Source organism: Sinocyclocheilus grahami, unplaced genomic scaffold, assembly GCF_001515645.1.
Source record: "Sinocyclocheilus grahami isolate Dianchi unplaced genomic scaffold, SAMN03320097.WGS_v1.1 scaffold37.1, whole genome shotgun sequence".
Lineage (NCBI taxonomy): Eukaryota > Metazoa > Chordata > Actinopteri > Cypriniformes > Cyprinidae > Sinocyclocheilus > Sinocyclocheilus grahami.
Genome location: NW_015505216.1, coordinates 559,712 through 579,235, shown reverse-complemented (window position 1 = coordinate 579,235; position 19,524 = coordinate 559,712). Strand labels below are relative to the sequence as shown.

The window sequence follows — 19,524 nt, the reverse complement described above, 5'->3', positions numbered from 1 at the left end:
TTAAGTTTTTTATTTTTAATAAATTTGCAAATATGTTAAAAACCTTTTTTTTGATTAACCATTATGGTGAGTGGAGTGTAGATTGATGTGGGGAAAAAAGTAATTTAAAGCAGTTTAGCATAAGGCAGCAACTTAACAAAATGTGAAAAAAATGAAGGGGTATGAATAAGGCACTGTAACTCTCCAGTTTCGGTTTTCAATCCAATCAACTGTTTAGACGTCCTACTGAACAGATCAGAAAAGGTTTTAATCCACCCCTCACAATCGGAATGCAATTTCAATTGGATTTAACCAGCTCTTTCCAACTGACGTGGCTGCATATGCCTATTTTATTTGGACTGGGCTACTAGTCCAATTACAAATGGATTATTAGGGTCCATGTAAATGCAGCTAATGATTGTGTATGAATTGTGTGTATGCACGTGTTTAATTTTGACAAAGTTATTCCTAAGTGTGTTTGAGGGACGATGGTGTCTCAGTGTGTGTATGTACCCCAAATGCACGTCTCCTCGAGTCTGGATAAAGTGCTCATCAAGCTTTCAGCGGGAAGTTCTTTAGTGCTAAAGTAAACAGTTTATACCACAGCTACCCTACAAACGAGCGGCGCGCTGTGACAAAACTAGATCTCTCCAATTCACAGAACAAGAATCCACGCACCCATTATAATCAATGGAGCGGTTTACACTGCAAGCTCACCGGAGATATGTCAACTTGCAGAGTCAATCTGTGGCTACTATTGGAGTGTGTGTGCCATTTGCAAAAGTGCAAGCAGATACAGTATTAATTAAATTTTGCTGTTTTAAATGCAGTTCAAGTGTATTAATGTTCTGGGGAGGGCACCAGTACAGCATCACACAAGGCACTGTTTGTTGGACACATTCTGAAACTGTATTGGTAAATGAAGAGTTGTGTCCCCTTGTGTCCCCTAAAGGCTGGAATGCAATACACACATTTTTAAATCTGATTATATTAGGCACCATACATGGAGTCTGCGAAAAATCAGGGCAAAAATTATGTAGTGTATTCCAGCCTTAACGGGTTGATCAGTCCTGGTTTCTATTAGACCCTTTTCCCATACGCTTATCAGTTTTTTTTTTTATAAACCAAGTAATTCCTAAAAACTCAGACTCCCTAAAAATGAACTTTTACATTAAGGGGCAATATTTGCCCCCTCGAATTGATTGATTGATTTTATTTATTTCCCACCTTCGTAAGGGCACTTTGTATAATTAACTCATTAATTGTATTTGTGTTATCTTTAATGTCAAATACTTAAATTTAACCAATTAGTAAATAAATCAGAATACTTTAAACTTCTACCAATAAAAACTAATTGCTTAAACTTGCATATAAAATACAATTTATAAATAAAGGGTAGGGCTAATATATTTTGACAAAAATCATTATCGTCAATTATTGCTCTTGATATTGTTATAATGATTATTAATGTTGATTAATAAAATACATATGTAAAATGTATTTGTCTTTGGGGAAATGTCATGCCATATTCTGACTATGAAGACAAATGTGGTTCATGACACTAGTCTAGTCTAGCGCATGTTATGCAAAAGCTCCTGTTATAATCACTGAAGCTGCGGAATGAACTGAAATGAACAACGAAGTGCAGATAAAATGTAAATAAGAGTATATACATCATATCTGCACTTCGTTGTTTATGATGAGAGAATTTGCGAGCCTGAAGAATTCAGTCAGCGGCTCCTGAAAACACTCAACAAAACTCCTGCGTTTCAGTGCAGACTAATCAAAATGTGTCTGATTGGCTATTGCATTCATACGTTATAACAGTTTGGTTATAATGCTCAACATTATAAACAATCTGATGCAACTTTTTTTTGCCCCTTTATCTTGAATTTGTGGGGTGTTTTTGTTCATTTGGTGGCATTTTAGCCACAAGCCCCTGCTAATTTCAAACCCTCCTACCTATAGTATCGGAGTACTATACTTTTAAATTGAATCAACGTAAAAAATAAATAAATAAATAAAAATCCCCAAAAGATTCATATGAATATACTTCAGTCTTCAGGTTCAGGGGTGCAGCTGGCCTGCCAGACATTAAATAAAAATCAGTTAACAAACTGTTCTAAAACACAATGTGCCAGACTTACCTCATACTGTATGTTAAGAGGCATTCTTTCAGGTGCATTTTTAAGGAAAGTACTGTTCAATGAGTCAACAACCAATGCAAACATATCCTTTATCTGTGTGAACCTCAATGAGAAATGAGTACTGCATCTCACTTTTTAAATTTGCAAAAACTAATTCAAAGTTGAAGTGCGTTGTTTTTTTTTTTTCAACCCCATTTTAATATGCAAAACCATTCAAATTAAACCATTTGTGGTTTTATTTTCCTGAAAAGTGTAAACACTGTGGTGCTATCACAACAATACTCTGTTTATATAAGCATTTCAACAAGAGGTTGCACTACAAATACTAATTACGCATCACATTGACAGGCTGGTTTGTACATTATCCGATGTGCTCTACTTTTTTCCCATCAGCAAAATATTCAGTCAGTAGTGCTCAGTGTATGTACTCACTCAAATGAAAAGAACTGTTGTGGCAGGACCTTTTTTCAGCCTTACCATGTGCCATGACATGGCTTCTTGCTCTTTTTTTTTTCTTCTTATTGCATTGTAATCTTGTCACCTGATATAAACAATATCCCTTTAAAAATACTCTACTGGACTTCACTTGGAATCTCTTGTTTCTCTGCTCAAATACGCTCATCACATCTTTCCCCTGCTCTCCTCTGAGACATACTGAAAAACTCTATGTGAGCCGACAATATAGAACTGACATTTTAGTGTCCTATTTGTTGTTTTGTGACAGAATTTTCATACATCAACAGGTAATTTCCTCTGTGACATTCCCATTACTGGTGAGGATCTATTCACATCTCCGGGCTTCTAGAATAAACATCCTTCACCTCTCTGATTAGCTTCAATTTGCATATTACATTACTCCCACAACAGTCTGGGAGGGCCAAGACTTGAATCCTCTGATGTGCAAGTATTAGGCAATTCATTTCCAAAGAATCCAGAGAAAAATCTATCACTTTAGTTATCGTTAAAACAGTGAAGATCATTCTCTTTACTTTCTAAATAATTCAACATACTTATGATCAAGGTTATTCCTTTATCTAATATTAGCCATGCTGATGTATCTTTGATTGCTTTATAATCTAATTATCAGGGTTGGCATCTCTGTCTTTTCCATTTTATAACCTATGCCCTAGTGCTGGGCGGTATGACCAAAAATTTATATCATTTATATTTTCAAAATTATACCGGTTTCACGGTACATGACCGGGTGTTAACCATATTTTCTACTGATTGAGAGAGGAAATACTTCAGTATATTGACTTAGAATGACCTATTTTACTGTCATGATGAGTGAATATTGTCAAAAAATGCCACACTAAATAGTGACTAAACACGACCCCTTTTAATACATGTTAACCAGGAGTCACTCTTATTTATAATCGCGGCATCGTCTGATAAAATCAACATGCATCTACACTAAAGAGCGGCTATGCGGTTGTTTTGGCTATATTACTTTTTTGTCTCATGCAGCGCACTGCCTCGATTGAGTAACAAACTAAAAACAACAACAAACAAAAAAAGTGCATGTGATATTAACAGACAAACAACGCTCATATTTATAATTCCAAACAATCAGTAAGCGAAAGGCACTGTTTGTTGGACACATTCTGAAACTGTATTGGTAAATGAAGAGTTGTGTCCCCTTGTGTCCCCTAAAGGCTGGAATGCAATACACACATTTTTAAATCTGATTATATTAGGCACCATACATGGAGTCTGCGAAAAATCAGGGCAAAAATTATGTAGTGTATTCCAGCCTTAACGGGTTGATCAGTCCTGGTTTCTATTAGACCCTTTTCCCATACGCTTATCAGTTTTTTTTTTTTTTTATAAACCAAGTAATTCCTAAAAACTCAGACTCCCTAAAAATGAACTTTTACATTAAGGGGCAATATTTGCCCCCTCGAATTGATTGATTGATTTTATTTATTTCCCACCTTCGTAAGGGCACTTTGTATAATTAACTCATTAATTGTATTTGTGTTATCTTTAATGTCAAATACTTAAATTTAACCAATTAGTAAATAAATCAGAATACTTTAAACTTCTACCAATAAAAACTAATTGCTTAAACTTGCATATAAAATACAATTTATAAATAAAGGGTAGGGCTAATATATTTTGACAAAAATCATTATCGTCAATTATTGCTCTTGATATTGTTATAATGATTATTAATGTTAGGAGTCACTCTCATTTATAATCATGGCATTGTCTGATAAAATCTACACTAAAGAGCGGCTATGCGGTTGTTTTGGCTATATTACTTTTTTGTCTCATGCAGCGCACTGCCTCGATTGAGTAACAAACTAAAAACAACAACAAACAAAAAAAGTGCATGTGATATTAACAGACAAACAACGCTCATATTTATAATTCCAAACAATCAGTAAGCGAAAGGGCGCTAGGAAATGCTGTTTTGTACTCATTTATTGACGAGTCGGCTGCGTTGCGGCCAACAAACGCTGTGTTGTACTCATTTATTGAGTCGGCGGCTGCGGTGCTTCTCTGCCGCTCGCTGCACAGAACAGACGCCGAGAGAGGTGACACTTGTCCGGGAAAGTCAGACCTCGCGTTCGCGGGACAGCACTGGCGAAATCTTCCAACTGAACCATAGCTACGGTTTATCCAAAAAAGTCTCTAGGTTTGTCAGTATGAATATTCTATGGAAAAAAGCCGCTAAAAGGGTCTGAAAGTTGCTAAATCTAGTGCTAAAGTCATAATCGCGTGTGTGTGAGACTCGGGAGCTGATGGCAGGGGGCGGTGGATATTTGTGGAGGTCAATGTGGATATTGTGGATGAGTTCTTCTGTGTCATCACGTTCTATTAGTTCTACAGCTTCAGTTTCTGAACTTTCACGCTTAGTAACACATACAGCTGTTCCCTCACCACAGTGCAACAGTGAAAAGGGACCCCTTTCAAACAGTGTCGCGTTCCGAACGTTGTTTAAGCGACATACACCGGTATTGCGGTATTTTAAAAATTAATATCATAACAAAAATAAACACCGGTATTCGGTATGAACCGGTATACTAGCACTACTATGCCCTCTTATTTAAATGTTAGCACCGCCTCTGACAGCACAAATTTAGTCTTCAATAAGGTCATTTGAACAGCTGTGTGTTCTATATATTAGGCATTTTACTGTACAGTGGTTACTATAGCAACAAGAAAATAAGACGGACAGACAAAGTGCTATGATCCAAGCAGCAGAAAATGACAAGCTCTCTAAAAGCAGCACTAGGAGGGGGTGATGCTGGGGTAAGCATGTGTGTGCTGGAGAATTCTTATTGTATGCATGTGTGTATTGGAGGATGATAGGGTAGGTATACATGTATTGTTAGGTATGAATGTGTTGGATGATGTTAGGCTTCATATAGATGTTGAGGTCGATTGTGTTGAGGTATCTGAATAGGCAATTGTGAGAGAAGGAGAATATGGAATATGAGAGAGAGGATGTGAAATAAATGTGGGGAAAGAGAAAGACAAAGAGAAAATAGAAAGAATGCACCGTGATTAAAGGAAAGGCACAACAAATAATAGAATGGTTAGGTTGTAACCTGCTGTTAATTTCGAGCAGATACAGCTCTAATGCTAACTACCCATCAATATCTAATGACCACTTTGATGGTCTAAATAAGACATGACACACCACCTTATGTTTCCCATGCCATTTTGTGCAATTAACAAAATGAATGGTTAAAACACGCTGTGTGCATGGCCAAAAAGTAGGCGCGCTCAATGACATCGTGTCTCTGAGCTCCACGAGCCAAACTGTGAGGTCTGCCGGTAATGACCACTTGTTTTTCCTGTCTCAGCGTCTACCAGACACCTCAGAGACATCTCCAATGCTGCAAAAATAGGCAAGATGCTTGATATTCTCCCAGCTAACCACTGCAGAGATGGTCATTTTTTAAAGAACTGTTGTGCAAGCCTGCCACTGTCTAAAAGACACAGGGCTGAGGGGGCAGTAAAGCACTGCTTTCAGCCTGACAGAAGGTGTGATGATGCCTTATTATTCTACAACACATCTGCTCGATTCATTTCTCTCCATTTTTGCTTTGTTTGCTCTGCTGTTCGGGAAGTACAGCGAGAGCACTCAATAGATATGGTCCGAGGAAGACAAGCTTCCTGTGGGAAAACACAAGGATCATTTCCCTTTATACAGTCATTGATATTACACTCCTCACACCACTTGACCCATGACTCCTTCCTGTTCTCTACAATCCTCTAAATCTATTCTTCATCTCCTCACTCTTGTTTTAACAATTAAGTGCTCTTAGAAGTCTTCGTCTATCCATTAATGCATGAATCTACAGGCAAGGGAATGTGAGAGAGGAAAAAGGACAACGCATGGAGAAAAAAAACATGGCTGTGGAAGGAAGCGGCAGCTTTTTTGAACATGTATATAAACAAACACTCAGTACGTCTGTGAAGGTTTTTATTCAGCCAGTAGAAGTCAAGAGGACTTCATTTTCACAGCGTACACTGGCTTGTTTGATATGAGGAACATGCTCTATTTAAGCAATTCACACCCTTAAAGTCATCCTGGATGTTTCCTTCCTGGAAGTGTGAATTTGGGCCGAAAGAATAATGTGATGGTGGCGCGAAACATCACAAAACAGAACATGTTCAGAAATATGTGCTTTAACACCACTGTAAATACAAGGTCAATTCACCCACTGCAGTAGGGAGCACATGTTACACCACATGAATAGAGGGCTGCAGGAATGAGTCCTAAAACCAAGACATGTGCTAGCATTTTTGAACTTCAATTTTCAATTACCCAAAGTCATTGGGTTTTTGGTTAAATACCTGAATTAAAGTCTATGGTTAACACAAGCTCAAGATATTTTATTCTACAACATAAAATACATCAGTAACACCGCACTTGTGATTTTTTTTAAGCTTTTACCATCTTAAAAAAAATTCAATGTCAAATGTTAAAAAAATTCAATGTCATCATGCCGAACAGCTAAACTCATCTACTCACTAGTTTGCTTTTACTAACGTTTATGCTAGGCTCTGCTAAACAATTCTAACTCAAACTTTCAAAATGATAGATTTTAAAGAAAAAAGACGTTTTTTAGAAGCTTAGGGGTCTTTTTCGTTATCATATTAAAACAAATGTGTAAGTAACCACAAACTTGTTGGTCACAGAGTTTATTTTCCACAAAAATCCAAAAGCCAATGGAAAAATACTACTGGTATTTGTCGACAGAACCAGGGTGATGGTAACTTCCAGCTTAGTCAACAAAATTACGGAATCTCTGTAGCACTTTATTTTACAGTCCCGCTCCGCATGTACATACCATGAACTTACTATAGTAATTACAATACCCGAGTAATAACTAGGTACTAACCCTGTACCTACTCCTAAACCTAACATTAAGCCATGTCGTTACCTTGTATTACTTAAATTACTTATCCTTGGTAACTACACTATAAGTGCACTCACTGTAAAACAAAGTGCAACCAGAGTTTCAAACCATAGCATCAATTTTCAAAAGACTTTAACAGAGTGCATCATCATTTTGCAGTCCTTGGGAGCTGGTATAATGGCAAGGGCAGCGAATCGCTGCTTACATTCTGCATTCTTCACTGCTTGTCACGCATACACACTTCCGTCCTGAAACTGTTGGCCCGGAACTGTGCGCGCTGCAGCATTGCAAATGGATGTGTCTAAGTTGTACAATCATATTGATCGGTGAGACAAGACAAGTGCTTTATAAGAGCAAGGCCTCGTGGACTCCATCAAGCAGGATTTGGCTATACACCTACATTCAGAACAATCTGTAATTTGTTTTAGAGCAATAATGTGGACAAGCAGTTTGGATGAAGGGTGAAGGAAGTGAGGAATGTGATCATCAAAAGTGAGGGGCTTGCAGTCTTAAAACTGTGTTCTAGTCTTTATTTAACACACAGCTGAAGTCTAAATTTAATTAGTTAAATTACCATTATAGGCGTATTACAGGCTCAGTCCTCTTGAGTAACCCAAGATTAAGCTTCTTGATCATGGACACAATGGCATATTTTAAGAATCAACCCTTGCAGGATTTAACCTACCACCTTCCAGCTACTACATGCGATCTTTGACACCTACATTACACCACCCTCAACATCTTTACACCAGCCTTTTCTCAGGAAATAGAGTCTCACAGAACCATGATGTATGACCATACCCAAGCATCAGACAACAGATGAAGTCACTGATGATCTGGGGTTGAGATTTGCCAAGTCCAAGTCCAGTGAGGTGAACAAAGTCTACCTGCCACCAGCCAATGTCCAATATTATTATAGCCAAAGGTCCATCCATTACCATTTTGTTACCTGAGTGCGGAGGATTTCTCCTTTGGTCAGCTGCATGTCTCCCGTCAGCTCCTTGACAGCGATGCCCAGAGGCTCCAATCGCTTACTGAAGTAATTAGTCATCTCAGCAGCCAGGGCCTTCATCGGAGCCACGTATATAATCTATAGAGGCAGGAAAGAGAGACAGGACATGCTCATGATAAATGAGAAAACACCACAGTACCATTTGTTCCCAGGCAACCAATACAAATAGCAATTCACAAAGAAATATGAAGCTGGCTGCTTAAAGTAAGAGTTTAATGGTGATGTATGAAGACTGTCTATCATTGTTGAAGCTGGTATGCACGTGTGTGAAAATGTGCTTCAAGAGACAACGCATCCGTTTACATCTCCAAACTATGGTAAAACTTATTGACACATATTTAATGCTCAAGTCTATCCTTGCTTGACAAACTAAACAAACGCATCCAATCAGGTTGTTTTGTACCTGAGGTATATGGACTGGTGCGGAAATGAGTTATTGGCTGCCAGAATGCCAACAGCTCACTCAACAATATTGTCTCTGCAACTGTCTGTTTACCTTAAACTGATCCTTGCGGATGACTCCCCCAGGCTGCAGGTGCTGGCGGATCTCATGTACGATGGTGAGCATGGCGATGTTGGTTTTGCCGGCACCGGTGGGGGCGCAGATAAGCAGGTTTTCATTGGTATTGTAAGCCGTCTCGAACACTATAGACTGAATTCTGTTCAACCTCTTCATGCCCTTGAACACCAACTGGCCAATCTGCAAACACACAAGGAACATTTCAATGGCCCATTGACAAGATTTTGATCTGGAGATCTGGAAATGGCATGTACCTGTTCAACGCAAGATACTGAAGACTGTGAGTTTATGTGTAGCAGATGTGGTGTGGCTACATGTATGATGGAGACACATATGGTCAAAGTGACAGGACACCAGGAGCCAAAACTTAATGAAGCCACTTCAACACACAGCTAATGACAGACTCCTGTCTCCCACAAGGCAATCATCCGTGACTTTATCTAAACGAATCAATCATTGTAAGCCATATTCAAAGGATACTGAACCCAAAGCAGTGCTGGCCGAAAATGAGAAGCTTTGCTGATGCTGTCAGATCAGGTAATTCTCCATGAGAGACTGTTGGGACTTCAATACCTTTATGAATGGCTGAGCGTATACAGAGAGCTTGGAGAGCTCAAACATTAAAACCTTGCAAAAGGCCACCAGTACTATGAAGTGGGGAACTCTCTGAGCGGTGTCATGGGCTGTCAATCAATCCACGCCCACTCTGGCCAGCTCTGCAGTGACATCACATTCGGGGTGACAGCCATCCATCTCAACAAAGTTCTGATAAGAGATGAAAAGCCACCTAGTACTTTATTGCTACTGCGGAGTACGGTTATTTTCACTACTGCTGTCATTAAAGTAGGGCGGGATGTTACAAGCTTATTAGATCAAAAAGGGGCCAGGAAAGTACAAAAATCTAATCAAAGCACATTGAGTAAAACAACTCTAGAACTGTTCTAATTATTTGTCTCTTTCTGTCTACCATCTCCAGGTTTCTGCATCCCTCATTCCTGTGTCAGTGTCTTGGATCAGGGGATCAAGACTCATTAACAATGCTATCGGTCTCTTCTTTTACCGTTCTGCTCTGGCACGCTTTAAATTAAAAGAAAAACAATTAGGCTGAGAGAGTTATTACAGGGCTTAGATCTGATTTAAAGTCAAGAATGAAAAGCCAAAAGGAAGGGATTATTAATAGCTGAAAGACGCTTCGAAGCACAGCGGTAAAGATGTGACTGCATAAGGATTTTCTGGGCAGAAGAGCTGTGGAATGTTATGCAGCTGTGAACTTCATTACAACAGTGAGTTGTTGTCTTGTGGACTTGTATGTGCATATATAAGAAGTCTGCGCCCATTTTTGACTGAACTGATCAGGACGTGGAGGCTTGAAGCTCAAGTTCACTGTTAGGAACCTACTGATGCATTTAAATTACAACACACTTTTAAAAATTATGTTATTTTAAAAAAAAATTCCAAATCTACCGATACTTGGTATTAACCAATGTAACTTGAAAATAAACCTTTTGTCATCATTTGTCATCAAAAGATATTTTGGAGAATGTTCGTAACCAATCAGTTGCTGGTAGCTTTTGACTTCCATAATATGGAGAAAAATACTATGGAAGTCAGTGGCTACCAGCAACTGTTTGCTTTCCAACATTCTTCAAAATACCTTATTTTGTGTTCAGCAGAAGAAAGAAACTAGCTTGGAACAACATGGGGGTGAGTAAATGATGACAGAATTTTCATTTTTGGGTGAACTATCCCTTTGACCTCCATTTAATTACTTTACTAGCATAATTTTGGCATTAGCATAATTACTGCAGCATTTCCTGCAGAAGCCAAAAACAATAAATAAATAGCTATTTGGCATTGGTTAACCAATGGCCCGCAAGGCCTCGGTGATGTCAGCCGAGATGGACCAAGTTTTACATTTTGAACTATGCCATTTGGGATAATTAATTTCTACTAGAGTACCAAAATCAAGACCTCAACTAAAAATATACACCTGTACCCACAAATACTATGCTATGATGAAGATTGTTCTCAATTTAAACGGTTACATTTTCTGTAGAGTATTTTTCTCCAACAAGGACAACAATTTAAAGCATCATAGGAGTGATGCAAATTCTATTCCTTCTAAGATACAATTTTGTGGCCAAATACTAAAGAAGCATCACATGTATCTTTCAGAAACAACAATCCCTGAAAGCACTGCTACCAGCTCAGTGAAAAAAAATATATATATTGTTTTTGAGTTGCTATAGAAGCACGCCCTAATCAGTCAGTTCCATTTCAGTTCCTGCCTTAAAAGGATGGTGCCTAAGTAGGCAGTAGACGGGCAAAGCAGCTCACAAGGTTTTGAAACAGAGCTCAACTTCATCAGCTTTAATGGCCCAAATGGATCCAATTACCAAGAAAAAGGGGGAAAAAAGCTTCCAGAAAGCTGTTAGCACTTCATTGGTGGTGGGTGTTTCCATATAACATCACCTTCTGCTGTGTGCCACGTGTCCTCTGATAAACGGGAGAAGTAGTTGTATTCCTCTATGCCTCCCGTCAGGATGGCAGCATCAGCCCCAGCCGGTCTGACCCATTATATTCCCAGGGTGGGTCTTCAGAGGACCAACTTATAAATATTCATAGGTAATTAGGAGCTCTCTTCCTATCCGTCTGAACGGTTGTATCACCAAGGTAACCAAACTGCTGCACTTGTTTTAAGAGCCCCCTTCATTTTGATTTATCAGCTTTGTCTGTAAAGGACTGCCAGTGTCCCCGCATGCCTTAAACATGCAAATGAATGCAAATGTATGCATGCCCCAAAATTCACCTCGAAGTAATGCGTACATGTAACAAATATGGAGTTGTCATTACTTAATGATATCGGCAAATGTCTCGCATTCGGTTATTTTCTTTTGAAGCGCATTCAGTGTTGTGATGAACGCTCGTCAAACGACATGAAAACGTGATGTGGGTCAGGGTGGTCCCCCACGTGCTATTGTATACTACGCACAGTAATGTAGCCCTCAGGTAATCCATCAGCCAACCCATATAGTGCACGACACGTTTTAAAACAAGTCGCAAACTCGCAGTCGGCTGTACGTCAAAAGAGGGTTTTTAATCTCTCTTTACTGGCTGCAGAAACAGCAGCAGTAAACGGGACTTTTCATCACTGTGTGTGAGTGGAGTGATTGCCACACTGGCGGCCCATTTCAGCTCGTTGAGTTTTAGGCTCGGGGGTAAATCTAACACCATCAGACCAGACTCCCATTCAAAACATCAAGTGGCTGAAATAATTTGCACCTGAAAGCACAGCTTTACTCAAAATACTTACAAAGCTCATGCTTTTTTTCAAAGGTTTTTATTTTTTTCATATGGTGCACAGATGAATCTTATTCAAAAACACCAGCAAGTTGTAACTGGACCTGAGCACTTGTATTCCATTGGACCGGCACTGGTTTACATCACCAAAGTGTGAGTTCAGGATTAGAATAATTCTTGTTCAGAAGTGGTCAAAGGAGATGCATTTGAAATGCATTTCAATCCCAGGTGGTAACAGTATTTGTTTTGGCTGACCACTTGTGATTGCCTCACTGAAAACGCATCTTATGGTGTTAGCAGGGCTTCGGTAACATGCTAACACAGCAACATGCAAACATTAAACTCCACTGAAATCAATAACAATTAAAATCTCCCATGCAATTTATGATGTTGTGTATGTGTAGAGTTGCTGCCAATGTAGATCGTTTTAGTCAAATTAGTCATTTATATAAGTTTTGGTGTGACCCTTTTCACATTCACAGGCTGTTTTTCAATCCCTTTTTTTCTAACATTGGGATTCTTCACAGGGATGTGCAGATGGTACATAAAGCCAGGAATGGCATAAGGTTTGACAGACTTTACTCTTGTTAGTTGTAGTGGCATTTGTGGAAAAACAGAATGCATGCTACTTTATTATTATATGCCAGCCAAATGTCCACGTCAAACAAGCGTAAAGGCCCGTTGTCACCAAGGACAATAACTATTCATTTTAATAAGCATTCTTATTCAATTAGAATTGGGAAGTTGACAATACAACTATAATGATAACAACACAGAGGATCGATGTATCATATCATATCATATATCCAGAACGATTTTTTTCAGCTGATGAACAATAAATGCATTGATAGTCAATCAAAATCCACCTGCCTTTAAATGGCTAGACCATTTAAAGTTTCAGATGACAAAACTGCAGGGGTGTGCTTATAATAGGTGTGGTGTGGATGCTACTACAGTTATCGTTACAGTCATTTTTATAGTTCTCATTCTTGGTGTGAATGGTCCTTAATTGACAATGTAAATGTTGGTGGGTCATGCATCCTTAACTTCCTGACATCAGAAATCCATGTTTGCATTCCAGCTCCAATCAAAGCTCTTTCTTCGACTATTGAGGAAGTTTTCAGTTCTGAAAGTATTCATAGTACATCACGGTTTTTGATCTCCAAAGATCTTGCATGTGACCTGACCCTTTAAAACAAATTATACATACTTTGCTTCTTGTATACTTTATTTTTGTACTTGTTCCATCAAAATGTACCAATCACACATACTGCAGCAATGGCGTGGTTTCCAGGACAGTGATTCGTTCTACTCCTACACGAACTAGAGTTCAAGATGCTCGCAGTCTGTGCCCAGAGCACCCTTAACACTTTCAGTCTGACGGTTTTGCAGCGTTTCTTCGCACTGCCGGTGAGCAAAACCAATATCAGCGGGGAGCCAGCAATTCACTTGACCACGTTTCCTTCTCTCTAATGCAGGGAACAAAAGTGCATTTATTTCTGTGTGCTAAATATATCTGCACATATTATGATGATATAATCAAATGAGTGAAAGTGCATGAAAGTTGTCTTTACAGGACATATGGCGAGTGCACGGCGCTAAGTAACAGCTATAAAACTGTGGGCAGCCGGAGATCTGACCACCTGTACGTGTGGGGAGGAGAAAGTCCACGGTGAGTCCGATGGATCCTGACAGTCTAATTAACTCTGTGGATGAAGGGCCCTCGGCCATATGTGCTGACTGGGTGAGCTGGGAACACAGCAGAAACTCACCCGTGACTTTAAACACACTAATTGGACCAACATAGCCCCCAGCAATCATTTCACAGCAACATCTAAATACCTGCATGGATTTCTTGACTGTCCTGGTTTTAAAAAGCTATGAGTAAAAAACGCACAGTGCTCCATAGAAAGGCAGCAGTAGCCTTGCTTATCTTAAAGTCTGCGTTTATGCGTGCACATTTTTGTTGAAGCTGCCACAATAATTAAATTCACAGCACCGTAATAGAAAGCTAAAAGATATAATTGTAATTTGCACGCTATCCTTTTAATTACTTTTTGGTTCCATTTCATTCCATTTGAACTGACAGCATGATCAAGTTTTAATTGTTAGTTTTAGCAAACAGCTTATCTGCCCGCCTCGAGCCCACACGGCACAAAATTACCCACTCCAGAGATACAAACACAAACACACACATACACACACACAATAAACTCAACACGTTTATTCAAACAACACCTCAAACACCTACGAGCAAAAGGATTTGATAAATGACAGGCGCAGCACCAGCAAATAGGAGGGCCATTTATTTCTCATGAGCAGAACTGCTGGAAGAGCCACAGAGAAACAATGAGACAGGATAAGAAAAAGGATGAGGGAAAAACGAGAGGTCAATTGTCCGAAAAGTCAACACGTGAGCGAATGCAGGGGGTTTGTCCCAAACATTTCAAGCACAACTGTCCATCAGACTGAAAGCACTCCCCTTCTATTTGTATCTAAACTCTCGTCACGATCCTGAAGTTCAGCCCATTAAAACGTGATCTCTAACGTAATACCAGGAATCATGGGGGATTAATCAGCGATGTTTCTCTGTTTTAGTGTGTCCTATGAGCAGACTGCAAACACCTGAGCAGAGATGTTTACCATTCCACACGGCTAATGAAGAGAACGCTTATAAATTTGATTCATGCTTGTAACCTGACTCACATCACTGAAGAAATCTGTAATGCATTGCGTCTTCAAAAAATAACTGCAAATATAGTCGCAAGAAATAATAATTGGAGTCCAAGCACAAACAGCTCATGTAGATGAGTAGATGATACAATTTCCATATATTTTTCCAAATATTATGCGGTTACTGCAAAGTCAATATGTTAAATCTCTACTGATATTGCAAATTAGAGTTTGACGAAGCTCACAAAAACACATGCTAGTTCCAAAAGAGACAACTGACTTCAAAGTCAGGAAATATTTTGCCATTCGCATTGATGTAAAATGACTGGACTTAAAACAGTTTCTTAGTGGACAACGTTAGCATTACAGCATATATTTGTCATTCACAGCTACAAATAAATGGCTGATCATTTAGAATTTGCTGTTAGCCCCAAGCATCAGAAATTCGGGAAATTCAGCATTTCTCCTCAGAATGTCCATGTGTACCAAGTTTTGTCAGATTTGGAAGATGCGATCACAATTAGAGCCCGACCGATATATCGTTTTGCAGATATTATCGGCCGATATGAGCCTGTCGCTGATACATCGGTATCGGCGAATATGCCGCCGATATGAATTTTCTTTTACAGAACATATAACGCAGATAAAATGCTTGAAATTGTGTAATTACTTAGTTTGTCCAGCAGAGCGCGCTCCATTGTTTGCTACTGGCGACCTGGATGAAACGCTTTAAAGCTTAAGTCTATTTTGGATAATAAAGTTTGTTAAATTGTTAAATGCCCTGCCTCCATTAAGTATCTCTGTCATGTCATTATAGGTGTTTGATCCCCACATTTGAGTGATCATTGCAAAAAATGTGTTTATGTACAGTATATATATGTATATATACATACATCCAAAGTAACAAAGGCTACCATCAGTAACACACTGCGCCGCCAGGGACTCAAATCCTGCAGTGCCAGACGTGTCCCCCTGCTTAAGCCAGTACATGTCCAGGCCCGTCTGAAGGTTGCTAGAGAGCATTTGGATGATCCAGAAGAGAATTGGGAGAATGTCATATGGTCAGATGAAACCAAAATAGAACGTTTTGGTAAAAACTCAACTTGTCGTGTTTGGAGGAGAAAGAATGCTGAGTTGCATCCAAAGAACACCATACCTACTGTGAAACATGGGGGTGGAAACATCATGCTTTGGGGCTGTTTTTCAGCAAAGGGACCAGGACGACTGATCCATGTAAACGAAAGAATGAATGGGGCCATGTATCGTGAGATTTTGAGTGAAAACCTCCTTCCATCAGCAAGGGCATTGAAGATGAAACGTGGCTGGGTCTTTCAGCATGACAATGATCCCAAACACACCACCCGGGCAACGAAGGAGTGGCTTCGTAAGAAGCATTTCAAGGCCCTGGAAGGGGCTTTGTAGAAAACGAAGCGTTTGAGAGAGCCGGGGCATAGAGGACCTACAATAATGTACAGTATTTGAAAAACAATGTGTTTTTTGAACATTAAAGCATGTCAACTTATTCTGTTACACCAAATACACCAAATAATGATCTTTAAAATAGCGTCATATGACCCCTGCCTCCATTACGTGTCTCTGTCATGTCATTATAAGTGTTTCATCACCACATTTGAGTGATCATTGCAAAAAATGTGTTTGTGTATATATATTCTGTTTATGTATATACTGTATTCTAAATATAGTACCAGTCAAATGTTTGGACACACGAATGGGAAAGTGTCCAAACTTTTGACTGGTACTGTTCTATAATATACACAAGAATATCGGCCAATATATTGATATTTTTTACTCCCTAATATCGGTATCGGTCCCAAAAAACCCATATCGGTCGGGCTCTAATCACAATGTACAGTCATTATGAGCCACACCAAAAGAATCTTGGGTCCCACTTTATATTAAGTGGCCTTAACTACTATGCACTTACATTTTAATTAATCATTTGGTACAATGCACTTACTGTGTACATACATGTTTTTACATTGTACTTATATTTAAAACAAATACCTGCATGTAATTACATCTGTAATTAATTTATGTAATTACATTTATAATTATACCATTGACCCATCCCTTACACCTTAACCCACCCTTAAACCTACCCATACCACCAAACCTGACCCTAACCTTACCCGTATCCCACCTCAATAGCAGCAAAAGTGTTTTGCAATACAAAATGAACACAATAAGTACATTGTACTTATTTTTTTATGTAAGTACATAGTAGTTAAGGCCACTTAATATAAAGTGGGACCGAATTTTGCCTATGCATCCACAATTATTAAAAGAATACAAAAAACAAATAATTAAAAAAAAACCTTCTTACAACTTTGTCAGGATTATCTCCATATACCCAATCTTGTGTGAATGAGAGACACAGCCTAGTGTGAGTTGAGAAAATGCAGGTTTTCAAAAAAAACTCAAAGCTGCGTAAAATTGTGTTTCCTTGATCAAACTATTGTGGAGATATGAGAGATTTTCAGAATAAATATTCATGTGGCTTTCCATTATCAGTATAATGTATAAGAACAAACAGGTTTCAATAGATCCCATTATTTATTAATTTTTTTGGAAGTTGTGCAGATTTTGAGTATGCTAGCCTCACTAATTTGCATTTAGAAGGTCTCTCACTTTCACTAATAAGGATAAAAAATATGTATAACTCTTCAGTCTCACCAGCTTTTCTGTCCACTGTAACTAGTGCACCATACAGGGAATATGGAGAGACTCAGACAGTGTATAAAAGGTTTACATTTGGGTGAATGAAGCCTGTTTTCACATTAGAGTGACATGAACCATCTCACACCAGTGTGCTCCAGAGACAGGACAGCATTCAGTGGATCATATTTGCTATTCAACCAGTTCTCCCTTAATACTACAGCACAGCCCACAAAACATTTCCGACCCATGTGATTTTTACACAGAATACTGCATTTAATTTTAAGTGCATGGAGGAGATAAAACATGGTCAACAGTTAGGCAGCCTCATAATAATTCTTTTTTTTGTACATTTTGTATATTATTAAGAAATTATTAACATAACATAACATAACATAATATTATAATGGGCTGCTATTATTTTAAGTGCCAAGTGCCATGCAGAAGACTGGACTAACACCGATACTTACCACCAAAACTTTCACCCTATTATTTCCTATTGCTTTGCAAGCACTGTTATTTCCTTCAGAAATGTAAATCTAGTTATTATTTTCCATTTCAAGCATTTGACACTGGATATTCATTACAAATGCATCATTTGTTAGTACTCTAATCTGAGAGCAGAGGTACAAAAATGATGAAGTAAACGACAGCACAGCTGCACAAATTTAAGATGTTTTTTTTTTTTTATATTCAGAAAGAGCACCTGTGTTCATTTTGGTTTTTACAGCATTACTGGGAAGAACAAGCTGGAGATAAAACATGCAATTTGCAAGCAATGACACTCGAAAGTCACCAATCATTAAAAAATGTACTGCAGTCAAATGAAAAAGAATAAATCATTATACACTCAAGGTTAGAATCGCAAAGCTTTATGTATCACAAGATATAAGAAGGATTGCAGTGTTTGCCATACTATAATTCTGTATTTAGTAATAATGACACATCTCTTTTAGTCTTTTGCTATGGATCACAGCATTTCCTTATATCGCTGCTTAATTATTTTGGTGAATTTCTTGCAAGAATCAAAAGAGAGAAAATATATTAAATCCTCAAATTAGAGCTACCAGAGTTAAAATGCTAATTTCTAACACTTTTAAAGCACAGGAGAAAATACAAATAAATAAATGTGAACAAAAAATAATGGGCTAAAAGTGTTTGCCATACTATAATTCTGTATTTAGTAATAATGACACATCTCTTTTAGTCTTTTGCTATGGATCACAGCATTTCCTTATATCGCTGCTTAATTATTTTGGTGAATTTCTTGCAAGAATCAAAAGAGAGAAAATATATTAAATCCTCAAATTAGAACTACCAGAGTTAAAATGCTCATTTCTAACACTTTTAAAGCACAGGAGAAAATACAAATAAATAAATGTGAACAAAAAATAATGGGCTAAAATGTCCATATTGTTAGTAATAAATTAAATAAAAACATAATACAATATACAGTATATACAAACATATATATATATATTTATTTATTATTATTCAAATAAGTTTAACACATTAATCAAATTTCACATTTTAGATGTTTAGAAACTAATGGTATATCATCTAAAGCTGTGAATCTCCAGATTTCAATCACAGGGTTCGAAAGTGTGAACAACTGCTTCAATGCATTTGGAATCGATAAGGATTTCAGAGAGCCAGAACAAAATCCGTTTTTAAAAAAAAGTCAATTTGCTACATACTTGATTTCAAACCCTGTTGTGTAAATGAACAGCCAAAACGCATAAATGGTTTTCTATTTTTAGTTGAAAATAGTGTTGTGTAAAGGCCCCTAATATACACATAGCTGAAGTGGACTGTTATCGTCTCAGTCTAGAGCAAGGT

At 38.1% G+C, this 19,524-nt stretch overlaps 1 protein-coding gene across 1 annotated transcript in view; it reads right to left on the bottom strand.

Moving 5' to 3' along the window:
• Positions 1 to 19,524, bottom strand: part of ascc3 (activating signal cointegrator 1 complex subunit 3) — a 160,358-nt gene that overhangs the window by 132,971 nt on the left and 7,863 nt on the right. Inside the window, exons 2-3 of the mRNA XM_016267399.1 lie at positions 9,013 to 9,216; positions 8,454 to 8,594 (exon numbers count right to left, since the gene is read on the bottom strand). Coding sequence (XP_016122885.1) covers positions 8,454 to 8,594; positions 9,013 to 9,216 — 345 coding nt within the window. The remainder of the gene's footprint in view (positions 1 to 8,453; positions 8,595 to 9,012; positions 9,217 to 19,524) is intronic.